The sequence below is a fragment of the Onthophagus taurus genome, chromosome 2 (assembly GCF_036711975.1).
Source record: "Onthophagus taurus isolate NC chromosome 2, IU_Otau_3.0, whole genome shotgun sequence".
NCBI lineage: Eukaryota > Metazoa > Arthropoda > Insecta > Coleoptera > Scarabaeidae > Onthophagus > Onthophagus taurus.
This window is the reverse complement of record NC_091967.1, coordinates 3,965,810-3,985,719: the sequence shown is the minus strand read 5'-3', so window position 1 is coordinate 3,985,719 and position 19,910 is coordinate 3,965,810. Positions and strand designations below refer to the sequence as shown.

At 32.9% G+C, this 19,910-nt stretch overlaps 1 protein-coding gene across 1 annotated transcript; it reads left to right on the top strand.

The window, feature by feature from the left end:
* Nucleotides 1–5,106: 5,106 nt before the first annotated feature.
* Nucleotides 5,107–18,880, top strand: LOC111413997 (H6 family homeobox). Its single transcript, XM_023045143.2, has 3 exons — nt 5,107–5,652; nt 9,904–10,049; nt 17,629–18,880. Exons 1-3 carry the CDS (start codon nt 5,291–5,293, stop codon nt 18,456–18,458), a joined length of 1,338 nt encoding a protein of 445 aa, XP_022900911.1. The 5' UTR covers nt 5,107–5,290; the 3' UTR covers nt 18,459–18,880.
* The last annotated feature ends 1,030 nt before the right edge of the window (nt 18,881–19,910 follow it).

Sequence of the window (19,910 nt, the reverse complement as noted above, 5' to 3'; positions counted from 1 at the left end):
TCATCTCTGACTTTGGCCATTATCATCGCGTTTCTCCTTCTTGGGTCGATCACAGGGATGGCAAAACCTTGGGACGAACTCCCGTAGGGCGCCAGCCGGATATCTCCTACTGTTTGTTGTCTGTACCTGCATTTACCGGCGGGGTCTACAAAACGGCTTATTTACTTACGTTCTCTGCCGACAAATTGGGTTTCGCCTAGGCTACTTTATTTTTCTACCCGGTGAGGCGGGATTGCGGGAATATGGAAAACCGGAATCAAACCTAAAGAGTACTTTTGTCTCCACCCAAGGTATGCCATCTCAACACCGATGCTTTTTCCTTCCTTCAAATCTTATTTACATTTTGTTCCTTTTGGAAGGATTCTTTTAAAAAACTTTAGAGACGGAATTTTTAGGAATTCCTTTTTAGTTGTTAGTTTCGCAGTAAATATTTTCTTAATTAATGAAATATTGATATCTGAACAAACTTATCAATGTTTGCAATTACACTACTGAGTTTTCAGGTTTTAAGAAAATTTTGAAGTTTTTTTAGCTTTTAATCTAGCCAGTGGAAAAAATATATGTTAATTATGTCAATTTTTGCAAAACGAGTAAAAATAGGTTTATTTTTGAAAACATCTCATGTTGTGAATTGTTGTCTCATGTTTTTATTTTCTGATATTAACTAAGGTTCTCCTTTGTTTTTGCGTTGACCCATGTAATCTAGCAGTCACGCCCTTCAAGAAGCAGTAAATGATCCTACTCCTGAAAGTTACAATTTTGTCTTTTTGGTCATAACAAATGTTTCTATACAACGATATTCAACATACTTACGAACAAGAAATGAAATCCAACCTCAAAGTAAAGATTAACAACCCCAATATTTACGTTTAAGGTTAAGTAAGGTTGAACTGAAAAATTCGTAATTCTAAAATTTGAATCTGTATATTAAATACGTCAGTAATTTTGCTGTAAATCGATTTTTATTCGTGACCATATCTCAATTTGTTCTAAAAAACGATTTTTCAAAATTTTATATTTCCAATCTATAACAATCACACATACATCGTCTTAAATTATTTATGGCACATTAAATTTTCATTAAATTTGCTTTAAAATGTTCTTTATTTCGTCATGATATCTCCATTCGTTGTTGAGATACGATTTCTTAAAATTTATATTGTATCTATAACAATCAAACATGCAGAGTTGGATTCAAAAAATCATAACAACGATGTCTATGGAAAATAAGAAAGTATTTATGGCATATTAAATCTTCATTAAATTTGCTTTAAGATGTTCTTTATTTCATCATGATATCTCCATTCGTTCTTGAGATACGATTTCTTAAAATTTATATTGTATCTATAACAATCAAAAATGCAGAGTTGGATTCAAAAAATCATAACAATGATGTCTATGGAAAATAAGAAAGTATTTATGGCATATTAAATCTTCATTAAATTTGCTTTAACCTGCTTTTTATTTCATAACGATATCTCTATTAATTTTTGAGATACGTAAAGATTAATTACTCTATGATTTATTGTTAAGATTATGCAAGGTTGCGTTCAAAAATTCATAGATTTGAAATTTGATGATTTCAAGAAATGATCTTCAAAATCTTGAATACTAAATAAATTTGCTTTAAATTGTTTTTATTTCATGATGATATCTCAATTAATTCTTAAGATACGATATTTTAAATTTTTCCCTGGTGGATACTTAATTCGCAAAGTACTAAATTTGATGGTTTCCAACTTTTGCATACAACTCTTTTATTTTTGAAGATACCTTATTAAACCAACCATCATATATGCTGATTATAAATTTGCTTTAAATTGTTGATAAATAAAAAATATGGGACGTTCCATTTAAAATTTTCAGCTTTCTTGCTATTGAACATGGAGAAACGATAATTCAATTTTTGACCACGCTGTATAACATATTGTGATACAACAAATGACAATCTATTTGATATAATCTTAAGAGTAATCGTACCAAGTTAGTCAACAACGTACTAAGTCAACATAATTTTCGCATATAATTAAAAGGTGCAATAAAAAGTATAGCATTTCATTTAAAATAACGAATTTGAGGTCTACTTCCGGGGGACCGAAAGTGGCCACCATCTTAAAAATACTTTAGATCGAAAGATCGGTATGAGCCTTACATATGAACTAAATTTCAGGAATGTAGTTGCAATGGAACAGAAATAAAACGGGTGTTGCTGACTTTTTGGCGGACACTGTATATTATATACAGGGTGGTTCAGTTTATAATCGGGAAATTTTACTAGGATGCAGTACTTGCTAAAATAAAACATGTTCTTTGTATAAACACAGGGTCGCAATTCTTTTGTTTTCGAGCTATGAGCGATCAAAGTTAACCCAAAAATTTACATTTTGTTTTGTATTTCGGCTATAAGTAAACCGTAAAATTTGAAACTTTGTAGGTATTTAGTACTGGGTATGAAATTCACCACGCCCTTGATTTTTTTACGTTACTACAAACACGGCAAGGTCGGAATGGTGGGCTTGGCCGATACGAACTTTAAATCTTGTCGAAGAAGATTCTAGATGTACTCTATTTCGCCAATTAAATGTTTCAAATCGGATTGTCTGGCGAACACTGCGCAAGAATCAATTGTATACTTCCAAAGTACAGGCTTTACAACCTGAATCCGTTACATTTACAATTTTGCCAATAGTTTCTACAAAACACGCTGAAATTCCAAACTATTCTTCACTTGTAATGTATAGTATAATACTCATATCTGGGCTGTCGAAAATTTTCATTGTATCATTTATTTGTTCTTCTGTTTGTTGTTTTTGGTAAACTAAAAGATTATTTATCAACCAAAGTTAATTGTAAAAATAAATTAAACGAAAAACTGTCAAAATATCATGGCCTAATAAAAATATAACCGGTTTCCTGCATTTCCCGACAAATTCTCTTTCTGGCGAGCCAATTAAATATGGGGCGTATTTATTATTTTCGACTTTCTTGCCATTGAATGCGGAAAAAAGGTAATTCACATTTTGACCACCCTGTAGAAGATACTGTGATATAGCAAATTACAATCCACATTCGTCGTAATCATTTTCAGCACAGACTTTTGATAAACGTTTGGGCCGGACTCAATGGACAACTTATTGGTACCTTTGTGTTGCCAAATCGATTGACTGGAAATGAGTATGTTTTTTTTGTAAAATAACTTGACATAACTATTGGAAGAAGCAGCTGTGGAGACAATACGAAGGAAAAACCAAGGCCTAGTAAATTATGCCAATTCATGTATACGTCGAGCAACTCATGCATTCAACAACACGGAGATAACTTTGAACAATTAGTGTAGAGTGGATTCATCGTTTCAGTTAATAGCTTTGTTTGGTATCTTACACCAATGCACACTTTTTCTTAAAAATAGTGTTTGGTAGACTGGTGCAAACAAGTGTAGATAGTGCCGCCGCGTTTGGTAAGCTATTGAGTTTTAAAAGTGCAGACACTTTTCACACCGACTCGCCGGCAAGTGTAGTGTAAGTCGACATAACCTTTAAGACGTATTTAGTTTTTTGAAAGTGTCAAAGTTAGATTTATTTAAACAAAAATAAAACATTGTAATTCTGTTACTTCAAAACGACCGGATAAACTTTCAAACAACTCCCTAGATATTCTAAAATGCTTTTTAAACTGTAAATCAGAATATTTGGGAACTACATCCTCAAAGTATTTATCGATGCAAGTTCTTTTATCTTTTTCTACTTTTTCTTCATCATCGCTGTCCAATTCTTCAAAAATCATATCATTGTCTTCACTTTCGGTGTCAGACTCTAATAGGGTCACTACAGGCAACATTTCCTTTTTTGATTTATTCATCTTGATTTTTTGATCAATAATAAATTATTCAACTTCCTACAGAAATAATAAAGATTACATAACCTATAACTGTCATAATAATCCGTTTTACCAAACACCTAAAATTGTTACACTTATGCACTTTGAAAATGTGTTGAAAACTGAGAGTTGTCAACTGCACTACACTTGCTACACTAGGAGTATTTATAGCAAGTGTACCAAACACAGCTATTATGATTAAAAATAAAAACTACAAAATTTATTTTTAACAGTAATATCTCTGTTATTATGCAACTTTTGTTAAAACATTATTACCTTCTCTTGAGATGTTTAAGCACCTCTTGAAAATAAAATCACAAGATCATAAACACCCTGTATATATTTTTTTAATTTTTCTCTGGTGGAGACTTAATTTGCAAAGTACTAAATTAGATGGTTCCCAATTTTTGCTTACAACTCTTTTATTTTCGAAGATATCTTATGAAACCAACTCTGATATCTTACCGTTTCAAGTTCCCCATATAATGCTAATTTTTTGTGTCCATAATCCATTAATCATAACCCTATAAGTATATCAATACTAATATTTGTGTTTATTTCTATAAGACTTATAAGAATTTCACTTGTATATTAATAAATATCATATTTGTGCGATACTTGATAAATTGTTTTTATCATAAAGATTTTTTTGATGAATCTGTTACAAGCATAATGTAGGTTAGTGGTTCGGTGTAAAGCAGAAAAGCGTTTCTTTTGTCCTTCGCAGGTGTAAATATCAACGACGTCGCTCGTCCTCCCTTCATCTCCACCACCCTACATCGTTCTCTTTTTCCGTAAGTACAAACTTTCGGATCCGGTCACAGGGAAAAACGCGCACTACCACCACTAAAACGAAACATTTGTTAGAGAACGTCCCGTCCAAGTGCCGATAGCGAGGGACCGGATGAGCGCAGGGACACCTATACAGCGAAGCCCGAGAGGGAAGAAAAGGATGACCTGCTACCGAAACCGAGTACCGTGCAAAGGACGCAGGATAACAGCTTGGCTACACAGACATAAAACCGTTCGAATCGTGCGGCACAAAAAAAACCGTTAGGGGGGTAGCAGATGTGGAAGCGAAAGAACGTTACCACGAAATGGTAAAGATGGACGAGGATAGATACGGAAAGGTAAAGTTAGGGGTGGTTCTCTGAAGCCAGGGGTGTGTCCTAATATTCACCGCCCTCCTGATAACACTTCGATGTAAACATTTACCGCTACCAGTTGTCGTTGGTTGCCGGACAAGCCGTGTTTATCTGTTATATTTATTAACCTTTTTTGAGTGGTGCTGTTTTAAGATCACGATATGTCTTTTAAATAACATCTCGCAAGGATCATAAATTCAAAATAACCAATTAAATCTTAAAATAACAAAAGAATAAAAAAACTGTGATTCGCGAAATAAAAAATTACAATGAGTACATCTTCTTCCGATCTTAGAGACATCGAGGTGAACGTAGTTTCTAGTCCCGAATCGACCAGTAGAAATAATTCTCCGGAACCAGACGGGAATTATCAAAGACTGTTGAATCATCACATTCCGGGCGCGAACATCACGTGTTTTCCGGTGATCAAAACTTCAGAGGAAAAATGCGAAAAGGATAAAGATTCTTCAGCCGTTGCTACCACGCAGAAGAGTTCTGGCGGATCAACTAACTTCTCTATATCGAGTATATTAAGCCGAAATGAACCGACGGCTAAAAAAAACATCTTTGGACAACAAAATCCTTTGGAAGCAGCGATTAATTCTAATAATGATAGTGCAATGTTATCAAGGTAATTTTTTTTTTAATAAATAAACCAGACTTATTCCTTCAAATTTCCTTAAGGCGATTCAATGTCTTCTGAATCAAGCTAAGGAGTTATTATCTTCTTATCCTTCCTTACTCTTTACGCCGTCTTAACTTGATGGATAAACGAGATGGGATTTCTTGCCTCGGGGAACAAATAAACCCGATTTCGTGTGCATTTTTCCTTCCTTCGGGATTCTTCAACTCATAAATTCTTTTTTTAAATACAAAAATTCGATTTGTTTTATTTAATGTATAAAATAAAACAATATAATTTATTATCGCTATAATTTACGATTCAATTTAGGTAATATACAATTTCGATCGTTATTTATTTTAAATTACACAAACCTGTATGTGCGTCAGTTTGTTTAAAGTCCAAATTAATTAAACGAAACGGTTTAGCGGTTTGTGTTGATTTGAATTAGCTCGATATCAAATTTCTTTAAAATAAATATTAATGAGATTTTTAATCATTAATTTTGTATGATAATTAAAGTTATTGCAATTTAATAAATAATTAATTAATCCATTTGCATCATAAGGTTAGATATGAGCAGATTTTTCTTGGCCATTATCACCGTTTAATATAAAACTGGAACTAACACTAGCTTTAGAAGTAACACTAGATCTAGAACTAGATACATTCAAGTTTAGCTGTCTTGAGAGATGTTCGGCTAAACCCGAATGTTTATAGTTGTAGCTTTAGTGTTAGTTCTACTTTTGGTTCAATAAAATTATACAACAATCTAGAGCTGAATAACAGTTAAAACTACAAACATAGTAATATCTTATACTAATTAGCACTACCTACCATTACCACTAGAACTAACACTAGACCGAGAACTAGAAACATTCGGATTTAGCCGCACGTCTCTTAAGACGGCTAAATCCGAATGATTCTAGTTCTAGGTCTTGTGTTAGTTGTAGTGATAGTGCTAGAATAAAAGTAGAACTAACACTAGACCAAGAACTAGAAACATTCGGATTTAGCCGCACGTCTCTTAAGACGGCTAAACCCGAATGCTTCTAGTTTTAGGTCTTGTGTTAGTCCTAGTGATAATGGTAGTGTAAACCTAGAACTAACACTAGACCGAGAACTAGAAAGTATCTTTCTAAGAAATCTTTCTAATTCTAGGTCTAGTGTTAGTTCCACTTTTAGTTTAATAGAAACGTATAACAACCTAGTGCTAAATAATAACTGAATAAAGCTAGAACTAACACTGGCACTATAACTAACACTAGATCTAGAACTAGATACATTCAAGTTTAGCCGTCTTGAGAGATGTTCGGCTAAACCCGAATGTTTATAGTTGTAGCTTTAGTGTTAGTTCTACTTTTGGTTCAATAAAATTATACAACAATCTAGAGCTGAATAACATAAATCTACAAACATACTAATATCTTATGCTAACTAGCGCTACCTACCACTGCCACTAGAACTAACACTAGACCGAGAACTAGAAACATTCGGATTTAGCCGCACGTCTCTCAAGACGGCTAAACCCGAATGATTCTAGTTCTAGGTCTTGTGTAAGTCTTAGTGATAGTGCTAGAGTAAAATTAGAACTAACACTAGACCAAGAACTAGAAACATTCGGATTTAGCCGCACGTCTCTCAAGACGGCTAAACCCGAATGATTCTAGTTTTAGGTCTTGTGTTAGTTATGGTGATAATGATAGTGTAAAACTAGAACTAACACAAGACCAAGAACTAGAAACATTCAGATTTAGCCGCACGTCTCTCAAGACGGCTAAACCCGAATGATTCTAGTTCTAGGTCTTGGGTTAGTCCTAGTGATAGTGCTAGAGTAAAACTAGAACTAACACTAGACCAAGAACTAGAAACATTCGGATTTAGCCGCACGTCTCTCAAGACGGCTAAACCCGAATGATTCTAGTTTTAGGTCTTGTGTTAGTTATGGTGATAATGATAGTGTAAAACTAGAACTAACACAAGACCAAGAACTAGAAACATTCGGATTTAGCCGCACGTCTCTCAAGACGGCTAAACCCGAATGATTCTAGTTCTAGGTCTTGTGTAAGTCTTAGTGATAGTGCTAGAGTAAAATTAGAACTAACACTAGACCAAGAACTAGAAACATTCGGATTTAGCCGCACGTCTCTCAAGACGGCTAAACCCGAATGATTCTAGTTTTAGGTCTTGTGTTAGTTATGGTGATAATGATAGTGTAAAACTAGAACTAACACAAGACCAAGAACTAGAAACATTCAGATTTAGCCGCACGTCTCTCAAGACGGCTAAACCCGAATGATTCTAGTTCTAGGTCTTGGGTTAGTCCTAGTGATAGTGCTAGAGTAAAACTAGAACTAACACTAGACCAAGAACTAGAAACATTCGGATTTAGCCGCACGTCTCTCAGGACGGCTAAACCCGAATGATTCTAGTTCTAGGTCTTGTGTTACTCTTAGTGATAGTGCTAGAGTAAAACTAAAACTAACACTAGACCAAGAACTAGAAACATTCGGATTTAGCCGCACGTCTCTCAAGACGGCTAAACCCGAATGATTCTAGTTCTAGGTCTTGTGTTAGTCTTAGTGATAGTGCTAGAGTAAAATTAGAACTAACACTAGACCAAGAACTAGAAACATTCGGATTTAGCCGCACGTCTCACAAGACGGCTAAACCCGAATGATTCTAGTTCTAGGTCTTGTGTTAGTCTTAGTGATAGTGCTAGAGTAAAATTAGAACTAACACTAGACCAAGAACTAGAAACATTCGGATTTATCCGCACGTCTCTCAAGACGGCTAAACCCGAATGATTCCAGTTCTAGGTCTTGTGTTAGTATCAGTGATAGTGCTAGAGTAAACCTAGAACTAACACTAGACCAAGAACTAGAAACATTCGGATTTAGCCGCACGTCTCTCAAGACGGCTAAACCCGAATGATTCTAGTTCTAGGTCTTGTGTTAGTATCAGTGATAGTGCTAGAGTAAACCTGGAGCTAACACTAGACCAAGAACTAGAAACATTCTGATTTAGCCGCACGTCTAAACCCGAATGATTCTAGTTTTAGGTCTTGTGTTAGTTATGGTGATAATGGTAGTGTAAAACTAGAACTAACACTAGACCTAGAAACATTCGGATTTAGCCGCACGTCTCTGAAGAAGGCTAAACCCGAATGATTCTAGTTCTAAGTCTTAGTGTTAGTTCTAGTGATAGTACTAGTGTAAAACTAGAACTAACACTAGACCTAGAACAAGAAACATTCTGGTTTAGCTATGCGTCCTTCAAAACGACTAAACTTGTGTGTTTCTAGTTCTGTCTTTCTAGTGACTAAAATAGTGATTAACTATTTAGCAGCTTCCGCAACCATGATAAATTTGATCATAAGGTTTTGCGAGTTCAGGTGGTGAACTTTCTAGGTGGTCTGTTCTAGGTGTTCTAGATTTCTGTAAATTTCATCTTTTTGATTTTCTTGTAGGTGTTTCAATTTCAGATTATTTATAAGTATTATTTATTTACACCTATATACAATAAAAAATGTTTGGTGACAAATTGGCCCATCACTTTGTCATTTATTTTAAATGATGCAAATGGTTTAAAAAGAAATTTTTAATTATTTTTTTTTATTTTAAAGGAGATTTACTTAATTTAGACCTTTTAACTTTTTCATTTAAGTCATTAAAGGTGTATTAAATCACGGTTAAAAATTAAAGAGGCATCTCGATCGATACAAGGAGTTTTGGGGGAACGTTGGGTTGGGTTCCCTGCGGCAATCCCCGAACTAAGTCTATCTCGCATTAAATTTGCATCAAGTTAAGTGTTCTTCGAGAAGCGGGCGGTCCTCAAAGATTTCCCGAAGGAGGTAGAGGCGCGCGCGTTTCTCTGCGGGGTAGGCGGTGGCATACTTCCTCCAGAATTCCCTAAGAAGCTTACCCTGTGTGTTTAAGTGCCTCAATATCGCGACATGATCGATAAACATCTCCCAGTATATACGCTTTGGAGAAAAGAGACTTTCTCGATGGAATTTATCTTAAAACAAAAATTTATCCAAAAATAGAATTTATTTTTTTTTAAACCGAACGTAAAAAGGTTTTGATTTATGTGTGAAAGCACAAATTAGTGAAATTGCATTTTTTGTACGATCTCTATATCGAAATGTTCTTTATTTGAGAGAGTCCATTCACTATGCATTTACTACTTGATTGCGTAGGATTTGACGAGTCTATTCATTGATTTTGGTTGCTCTCACAAACTGCGTTTGTGTTGCAGATTGGGCCTGATGTCGCATTTCGGAGCTTTGGCAGCAGCTAGTAGCCGATATGCAGCACTTTGTGGTCCGACCGATCCCAGGAATATCCCTTGGTATTGGGGAAGATTACAACCGCAAATCACGCCAGAGAAGACCAGCTCTAACGGTAATTATTATTCAAAATCAAACAATGTAAATCGATGTTAATTGATAATCTTTTTAAAGAAATTGTATTAAAGACACGACTCGTTTTACTAATTAATTTTACTCCGCCTAGTTTCCGTTTTATTTCGAACGATCTCGCTACAAGTTTAGCTTTAATGATCGCCGGTTCCATAATACATGAAACTTCCGTAACGTTCCTTCGATTTTCCACCTTAAATTTCTACTCTTCTTACGTCGCAGACCGTTTCGATCCGGCAAATAATTAATTAAATCATGAGGGATTATCGAGGGAACTACGCTTGAACATTTAATTTGAAACTTAGCAGATCGTTAACGTACTCCTATAAATAACTTACTGTACGAGAATACTCCTACTTACATTATAAATTTTAAATTGAATAAATCATTAAGTAATAACTAATAACACTTAGATATCAAAATTATTTTTTCTTCATAAAGAAAACAATTTGAATGATTACTACTGCAATGAAACAAGTATTAGTTGTGGACATAATGGTTTATTGGAACTAAATACTGTATACAGTGTCCAACAAAAGTATTAATGTATTTATTGTATATGGGATATTGGGACCATTGCTTAATTGGACTGCTACTTCACTCAAAAAACCAAACAGTTTGAACTTTCAACTATTAATTTTGACATATTTGTAATCGTCGTGAAAAATCCTTTAAAATGAGTCCAAACTCGACATATTTAACTTTGATATTAATGGAGATACAATCACTTCCGGTTTGAAACGTCAACGTCAATTTTGACATATTTGTCATCTTCATTAAAAAACCTTTAAAATGAGCCCAAAGATGACGCGCTTATCTCAAAAAACAAAAAAGTTAGAATAAACATAAAACATTAAATCCGAAGTTAGCAACAATGAAGATAGCAATTTAATTTTTAAATATTAATACCAACCTTAATTTTTGATTTTTTTTATTATAGTTTTGTTTTTGTGACAAATATTAAGACATTTTATAAAAATTAAGAATATGTCAAAATGACATTGACATTTCAAATCGGAAGTTGCTTATATCTCGAGTAATATTGGAATTAAACGTATCATGTTTGGACTCATTTTAAAGGATTTTTCACGACGAATACAAATATGTCAAAATTGACGTTGACATTCTTAACCGGAAGTTGACCATAACTTCGTTAATATTGAAGATAAATATGTCGTGTTTGTACTCATTTTAAAGGATTTTTAATGAAGATTACAAATATGTCAAAATTGAGGTTGACATTTTAAATTTGAAGTTAGTTATCATGTAATAGAAGTTTTATAACTGAAGTTAATCTAGTATAAGTCACTTTTCAGCACTTTCTTTTTATTTTTAACGTGTTTTTTGGGTCATTAAAAAAAAATCGTCGATTTTTAAGCAACATGATGATTCTGAAATTTTCTCAAGTTTCTTAATATTTCTTTTGTTAAAAAAGAGCGTTCTTAATGTACAAATTAACATGTAAATGTAACACTTCGTCATTAATTTCATTTTACAACTTTTTAAACTTTAATTTAGTAAATTAGTAACTAATAATCTGATTTTGACTTTGATATGTGATCTTTTTTAACAAAAGAAATGATGAATGGATAGGTTGAGGGATGTTAATCTATTTGTAGCGTCTCTAAAAGTGACCAAGGCCCGAAACTATATAAACGAAGTTTGAAGTATAAGATTAAAGGATTTATTATTTTCATTAAGAAATCTATGACATTATTACCTGCACTAATTCATTTTCGTGTACTTTTGAAGCTTTAATAAATTTCTTTTTACTTTTCTTAGCAGTTATAATCGCGAGAAACTTATTCCACATACTTCAACGATGTTACCTTACACAATAAAGCTTAATACCAAACTGACGTAAATGCATGATGTGTTTCCACGATTTTATAATATTTACAAACCAAAAAACCTCGAATGCATAATGATAAGAAAGATTATCACGATGTACGTCAACTTTAATTTTATTATTATATTCGCAATCTTCATAAAATAACCTTTAAAGTGAGTCCAAACATGACGCATTTATTCAAATGCAAAATTCATTTATCTCAAAAATCAAAAAGTTCGATCTTTCAACTATTAATTTTGACATATTTGTCAACTTTATAAAAATTCCTTTAAAATGAGTCCAAACTCGACATATTTAACTTTAATATTAATGGAAATACAATCACTTCCGGTTTGAAACGTCAACGTCAATTTTGACATATTTGTCATCTTCATTAAAAAACCTTTAAAATGAGTCCAAAGATGACGTACTTATCTCAAAAAACAAAAAAGTTTGAAAAATAACATTAAACCCGAAGTTAGCAACAATGAAGATAGCAATTTAATTTTTAAATATTAATACCAACCTTAATTTTTCATTTTTTTGGAATTTTTTTTGTCGTGTTTGTACTCATTTTAAAAGATTTTTAATGAAGATTACAAATATATCAAAATTGAAGTTGACATTTTAAACCTGAAGTTAGTTATCATATAATAGACAAATGGACAACTTCGTGGTGTTCGTTCATGATGTATTCTGTATTAAAAACCTTTAAAATGTGTCCAAAAATAATACATTTATCCCAAAAACCAAAAAGTTCCAACTTTTAATTTTGATATATTTGTCAACTTCATAAAAAATCCTTTAAAATGAGTCCAAACTCGACATATTTAACTTTGATATTAATGGAGATACAATCACTTCCGGTTTGAAACGTCAACGTCAAATTTGACATATTTGTCATCTTCATTAAAAAACCTTTAAAATGAGTCCAAAGATGACGCACTTATCTCAAAAAACAAAAAAGTTTGAATAAAAAACGTTAAACCCGAAGTTAGCAACAATGAAGATAGCAATTTAATTTTTAAATATTAATACCAACCTTAATTTTTTATTTTTTTTTATTATATTTTTGTTTTGGTGACAAATATTAAGACATATTATAAAAATTAAGAATATGTCAAAATGACATTGACATTTCAAATCGGAAGTTGCTTATATCTCGAGTAATATTGGAATTAAACGTATCATGTTTGGACTCATTTTAAAGGATTTTTCACGACGATTACAAATATGTCAAAATTGACGTTGACATTCTTAACCGGAAGTTGACCATAACTTCGTTAATATTGAAGATAAATATGTCGTGTTTGTACTCATTTTAAAGGATTTTTAATGAAGATTACAAATATGTCAAAATTGAGGTTGACATTTTAAATTTGAAGTTAGTTATCATATAATAGAAGTTTTATAACTGAAGTTAATCTAGTGTTAGTCACTTTTCAGCACTTTCTTTTTATTTTTAACGTGTTTTTTGGGTCATTAAAAAAAAATCGTCGATTTTTAAGCCACATGATGATTCTGAAATTTTCTCAAGTTTCTTAATATTTCTTTTGATAAAAAAGAGCGTTCTTAATGTAAAAATTAACATGTAAATGTAACACTTCGTCATTAATTTCATTTTACAACTTTTTAAACTTTAATTTAGTAAATTAGTAACTAATAATCTGATTTTGACTTAGATATATAATCTTTTTTAACAAAAGAAATGATGAATAGATAGGATGAGGGATGTTAATCTATTTGTAGAGTCTCTGAAGATGACCAAGGGCCGAAACTAGTTAGACTTAAATTCTATATAAAATAGAGACTAGTTGCAAAGTACAAAATCAAACTCTAGATAATTTTCTTCAAAAATTTTAATACGAAACATCATTTTGACTCTGGTATTTGTGATTAAATTTATGCCACGACTTACAGAAACACCTGTATAATCGTAAAACGACTGACCAAGCGGATTCTGTGCTTGTGATGACTGTTATCAGTGTTCTGTGATAAACATAGATAGGCACCAAACAATTTTCAATAGTTTGAGCTTGTGTTTATTTGTCGCTTAGTCAAGTGATGCATAACGCGGTCCAATTAGTCTACAACTTTACCTGATAAAGTTGAAAGAATTACCAATTTCAGATTGATGTAATGTTAATCACTGAACCTCAGCCGCAAGCGATCTCGGTCTAATTACAATTTTACTGAGTAAAGGCAGCCTCGAATTGAGGCCGAGGCGCCACAATATGATAATCAATTTGAGGTTGATATAATTTTAATGATTGAGCCTCGACCGCAACTACTTGGTAATGATTAAGTCACATTTGCAGAAAACAATGAAATTGTTACAACAACAGTAACATTATATAAATACATCGATTTATTTGTAGCAACAAGTTTTACTTTTTTTTTCTTTAAGAAATGCGATGTTTTAAGACAGGATGAAAAAAGCGGAATGGTTTATTGTAAATAGAAATCGATTTTGGATTGCCAGGAATCGGAGAAGGTCTTAACTTTTCTTTCACGACAGCCGATGACTTATAAATAAAGATTTCAGAGGTGATTTGGTGCCCGCTTAAAAATTTTACGGGTTTCGCGAAAGCAAATCCTTGTATACAGGGTGTCCCGTTAAGCGTACGGAGCGGCTGTATCTCAATAACAGTAAGGCCTAGAGGTTTGGGAAAAAAATCCTTATAAGCAAAGTGGGCAAGAGAAATCGCTGGAAATTATTTTGAAGTTCGTAATTCGACCGCTAGGGGACGTAATTGCCATAGAGAAACATAAAATTCCCGCTATCTCAGAAAGTTAGACGATGAGCTATAACGTTGACAACATCATTTAGTAGCTTGGATAATACCGCATCGCTTTTGTTTTGCGATATTTCTCATATCTCTCATAATAAGGGAGGGGGAGGCCAATGCGTTTTCAAATGTTTATATTTTAATATCTCCTGGACCATTCAATCGATTTGAATATTTTTGGTCTTGTTTGAAAGAGCATTTTATGCTCTTTTAAAAGATATTTTCAGTAAGCCCGCTTGGTTTAAAACAAATAAGCTAGAGGGCGTTATCTGCAGCGGTTACATATTTTTGTGATTTTTGAAAAAAAGTTAAATGGAACGGTACTATTTACTTCACAGACCGTTAATCACCATAAAATTTGCTAAATATTAGTGAAAACCGCATCTCGATATCTCCATCCATTCTCGAATTATAAAAGAAAATGTTAAAAATTCGTATATCTTAATCGGATCAAGTTACCTTAGGAAACAAATAAGAGAGAACAAAAATTTTATTATCTAGAACCTTCCTTTACACTTTATCCAAACTTAGAACTGCTTCAAAACTACTTTTGAGGCGTGTTGAAAAGCCAACGGATCAATGAAACATCAACAATGATAATAAAACAAAATAAACCAAAACACTTAGAATAACTTAAATTTTTGGCAAAAATAACTCACTAATGTGCGAAATGCCTTCCATAAACCTCGATGCATTTATTTAATCTAGTTTCGACGAAAAGAAAACGCTGCTTAAGTCTCGGCCCTGGACACGTTTCTACTGGTATTTAGTGTTTTGTCATATTTTCCGTGGTTATTGGTTTTTCTTGAAAAGTCAGGTCGTTTAGTCTACCCAATAGATAAAGGGGTGAAAGCAATGTGGGTTTTGCTCGAACCAAGAATGCATATTATGCAAGTTTACATCAGCTTGTGGACAGATGCTTCATGCATCCATAGCATTTGTGATAAAAGGTTTGGATTTGCCCAAATCATATTTAAAAGTCAATGGTAATAGTTCAGTCTGTTATCATAATCGGTATCTGTTAAGGCCTGATGTAAAACAACGTGGTGGAGATATTATTCTCTTGAGAACTCTTGTGGACAATTGTTTTCGGAGTTCCCAGATTATGTGGGATCACATTGCACACCAATGTGATTTACGAATTCATAGAGATGTCTAAATGGGCTACACGTTGCCAGTTTTCCGTAATCGCTAAGTCAATCTTAAAAACACTTCTAGAGAAAAATGTCTTTCTTTGTCGTAATTGCATTGCACATTTTTGCCATGCAGTTGCATCGTATTCGAAACATTGAAAATAAATCATCATACGCTCTATCATACGCTTCTGCGTTAGTAAATGACATGTTTATAGTTACCATGGTTATGTGATTTGTTTTTCTCGATGAGGTAACTGGATCCGATTGATGGCACTCGAGTTTTTATCATTTTCTTCTTTCTTCTTTTTTATCTTTTCACTAAAATTTAGCAAATTTTAAGGTGACTAAGAGTCTGTGAAGTAAATAGTGTCGTTCCATTTAACTTTTCTTCAAAAATCATAAAAATATGTAATCGCTGCAGATAACGTCCTCTAGCTCATTTGTTTTAAAGCAGACGGTCTTACTGAAAATATCTTTAAAAAGAGCATAAAATGCTCTTTCAAACAACACCGAAAATATTCAAATCGGTTGAATGGTCTAGGAGATATTAAAATGTAAACATATGAAAACGCATTGGCCTCCCCCTCCCTTCTTATGACAGATATGAGAAATATCGCAAAACAAAAGCGATGCGGTATTATCCAAGCTATTAAATGATGTTGTCAAAGTTATAGCTCATCATTTAAGTTTCTGAGATAGCGGGAACTTTATGTTTTTCTCAATGGCAGTTACGCCCCCCAGCGGTCGAATTACGAACTTCAAAATAATTTCCAGCTATTTCTCTTGGTCACTTTGCTTATAAGGATTTTTTCCCAAACCTCTAGGTCTTACCGTTCTAGAGATACAGCCGCTCCGCTCCGTACGCTTAACGGGACACCCTGTATACTTTAACGTTTTAAAAAATAATTTATTTCAAAACTTTAATTTTAAATCGAAACAATTTTTTTTTATTACAAAAATTGATTGTGTCTCACACGGTTAAAATAGGAAACATAAAATACAAGTGTAAGTGCAAACGAGATTATGGTTTGACCCAAATAAGCAATTTTTAAACCTTTTGCGTGGTGTAACTGAGTAAAAAAATAAAAATCACATGCAACATAAACGCCATCAAGTTTAAACGTTGTCGTAGTCGTATCCTAAGCACGATTATCGGTGTTCATATCGACAGTCACTGGTGCGGTTTCTGCGAAGCCTTAGTGTTCAAGTTGCCCTCTAATTGTGCGAAGCACCACCGTGACGGATGTAGCACTCTGTGTCGGTTTACCTGAATAAGACAACGCCAATCGTGCCAACAATAAAACACAACTCTACTGACATAATCCTCAACGCGATCAATTCTATTCAAATAACTTATCTGATTGAAGTTAAACAAAATTTTCTTAGTTTTGAGGGCGTTGTATTTTGATTCCGGTAATTAATCTGCCAAAAAAAACACCTAAACATCTGCCCGGATACGTATTGTACTTCGAACCGACAAGGAACCATAAATTTATATAGTACAACCGCATTGTTCCATAAATTTTATAGCTCTTGCATATTTAAGTGTGGGTAATCAGTCTATTTATATTCTAATTAAGACTTTTAACAGTTTACTGCTTTATGTTGTTAATATTTTAATAATAAAAGACAGATGGCGATGATGTACAAAAAATTGAAATGAAAAAGTAAAATAGTTTATTAAAAAAATTCATTGAATATTTAAGTTTTTAAGCCGTTCTACAAAAATAATCCCAAAAAGGTTTTAATATTCACCAGCTTTTTAAATGTTTAATTTATTTGTTTTTTTTTAATTTAAATTTTCAGGGGATTCAATAAATGGAGATCAATCACCCCCTCCTTCTCCACGAGAAACTCAAAGCGGCATACAGTCAGAAAACACAAGAATATCACGGCCTTCATCGCCATCAGAAGGTCAAAGATCGCCAACGAGTAGTCCAAATCCGCACGGCATGATCCATTCAACTCATCCGGCGTTTTTAGATCAGAATTATATGAATATGGCGCGATCTAAAAGTCCTTTTAGAGACGGTGATAATATGGTGATAGACGAAGAGGTTGAAGAGGAAGAAAGTGATTACGATAACGATAAAGATAAAAAATCACAAAACGCCAATTTGAGTCCTGGCGGTTCGCTGGCTAACAAACGAAAAAAGAAAACGCGAACAGTATTTTCAAGATCTCAAGTTTTCCAATTAGAATCGACGTTCGATATGAAAAGGTACCTATCGAGTTCGGAACGAGCCGGATTAGCCGCAAGTTTACATTTAACGGAAACTCAAGTGAAAATATGGTTTCAAAATCGAAGAAACAAATGGAAACGGCAATTAGCAGCAGAATTGGAAGCTGCTAATATGGCACACGCGGCACAGAGGCTTGTTAGAGTGCCGATTCTTTATCATGAATCTGCTAACGCATCGGCTATTAGACATCCCTTCGAACAGAATCACAGTTTAAGTTTACACCATCCTTTAGATGCTGGCCGTGAAGGACCTACCTCAACAACTAGTCCCGTTGTAACATCACCCGGTTACCCAAGTTCTTTGTATTATCATCACCAAGCAGCGGTAGCGGCAGCCGTTCACAATTTACCATCAAGTCCAGTGAATAGGCCACCAATGTCTGGTTTAGTTTGAAATATACAAGACAATGATAACGTGATATATACGTTTGATCCGGTCAGTGTGTAAGAGATGTGCAAATAACTAAGATAATAAAAAAATAGAAATTGCTTTGTATATAATTACATATTATTACTATTGTATTTATTGATTGTTGTAATTTATTTTTGTTTCTTTCAACTGTATATGGAGGGACTGTATCGTGCAAAACGATGATGGTGTATATAATATAAATAATTAGTGTATCAGATATAATTCCAACTGGAAAGATTTATATAAGCTACTAATCACAGTTACCAAAGGCACTCTATGTCATCGACGATATCCATACCAAAAAAAAATAAATAAATAAAAAAGCGAATAGTTAATCTATTATTACTGTGTATAATTGTGTAGTAAAAATGGTTGTTACTGTGAATAAACGGATTTAAACATAAGGAATTGTCTTATTTATAGGGTTATGTTGAAGATTGTTTCAGCACATTTTGATGGATCAACTCAACGATTTTTTGTTGTGTGGCCGAAATCTTCATAAGGTTTGTTGAAATTTAATTTTTTAATTTATTAATACTAAGGAAATAATTTATTTAGGATTAAAGGAATATATTTGAATTCTTCAAAGATTACTGTACAAAAAATCTAAATAAATCTCATTTCTAATTTTAAAAATTTTTACAAAATTTGGTGTGAATCAAAATATCTTGTATATCTCAAAAATGTATTTTCTTCCAATTTGGTTATGAGTCCTTTTTTATGTAGAAAACTTGAAAGAATTCAAAATTATACTCGAAATTAAAATCCGTTCATTGGCGTAGTAAAATAACAAAAATTAAGGAAAATGAATAAGGAAATTGAAAACTGTTTATATGAGCTTCCATAACTTCTACGTCACTGGATCGATTTTTATTTTGAATATAAATTTGGATTGTTTAAAGATTTTCGTACAAAAAATCCAAATAAATTGAATCTCTAATTTTAAAATTTTCTTTATTAAATTTTACTTTAAATTTTGTGGCGATATTTTTTGCTGGGAACCAAAAAATCTCATTTTTCTCAAAAATGCTTTATTTTTCAATTCGGTTATAAGAGTGCTTTTTTACGTAAAAAGTTCGGAGGAATTCAAAATTAAACTCGAAATTAAAATCCGTTCATTGGCGTAGAAGATACAGGCTAAAATAACAAAAATTATGGAAAATTAATAAGGAAATTAAAGTGTTTAGATAAGCCCTCGTAACTGCTACGTCACTGGAACAATTTTTATTTTGAATATAAATTTGGATTCTTCAATGATTTTTGTACAAAAAATCCAAATAAATTGAATCTCTAATTTTAAAATTTTCTTTATTAAATTTTACTTTAAATTTTGTGGCGATATTTTTTGCTGGGAACCAAAAAATCACATTTTTCTCAAAAATGCTTTATTTTTCAATTCAGTTATAAGAGTGCTTTTTTATGTAAAAAGCTCGG

Bases quoted from the DNA above. Each gene is read 5' to 3' on its own strand.
- LOC111413997 (XM_023045143.2), top strand. From the start codon at position 5,291: ATGAGTACATCTTCTTCCGATCTTAGAGACATCGAGGTGAACGTAGTT. The intron at 5,653-9,903 runs GTAATTTTTTTT...TTTGTGTTGCAG, and splicing joins GATAGTGCAATGTTATCAAG to ATTGGGCCTGATGTCGCATT. The intron at 10,050-17,628 runs GTAATTATTATT...TTAAATTTTCAG, and splicing joins AGAGAAGACCAGCTCTAACG to GGGATTCAATAAATGGAGAT.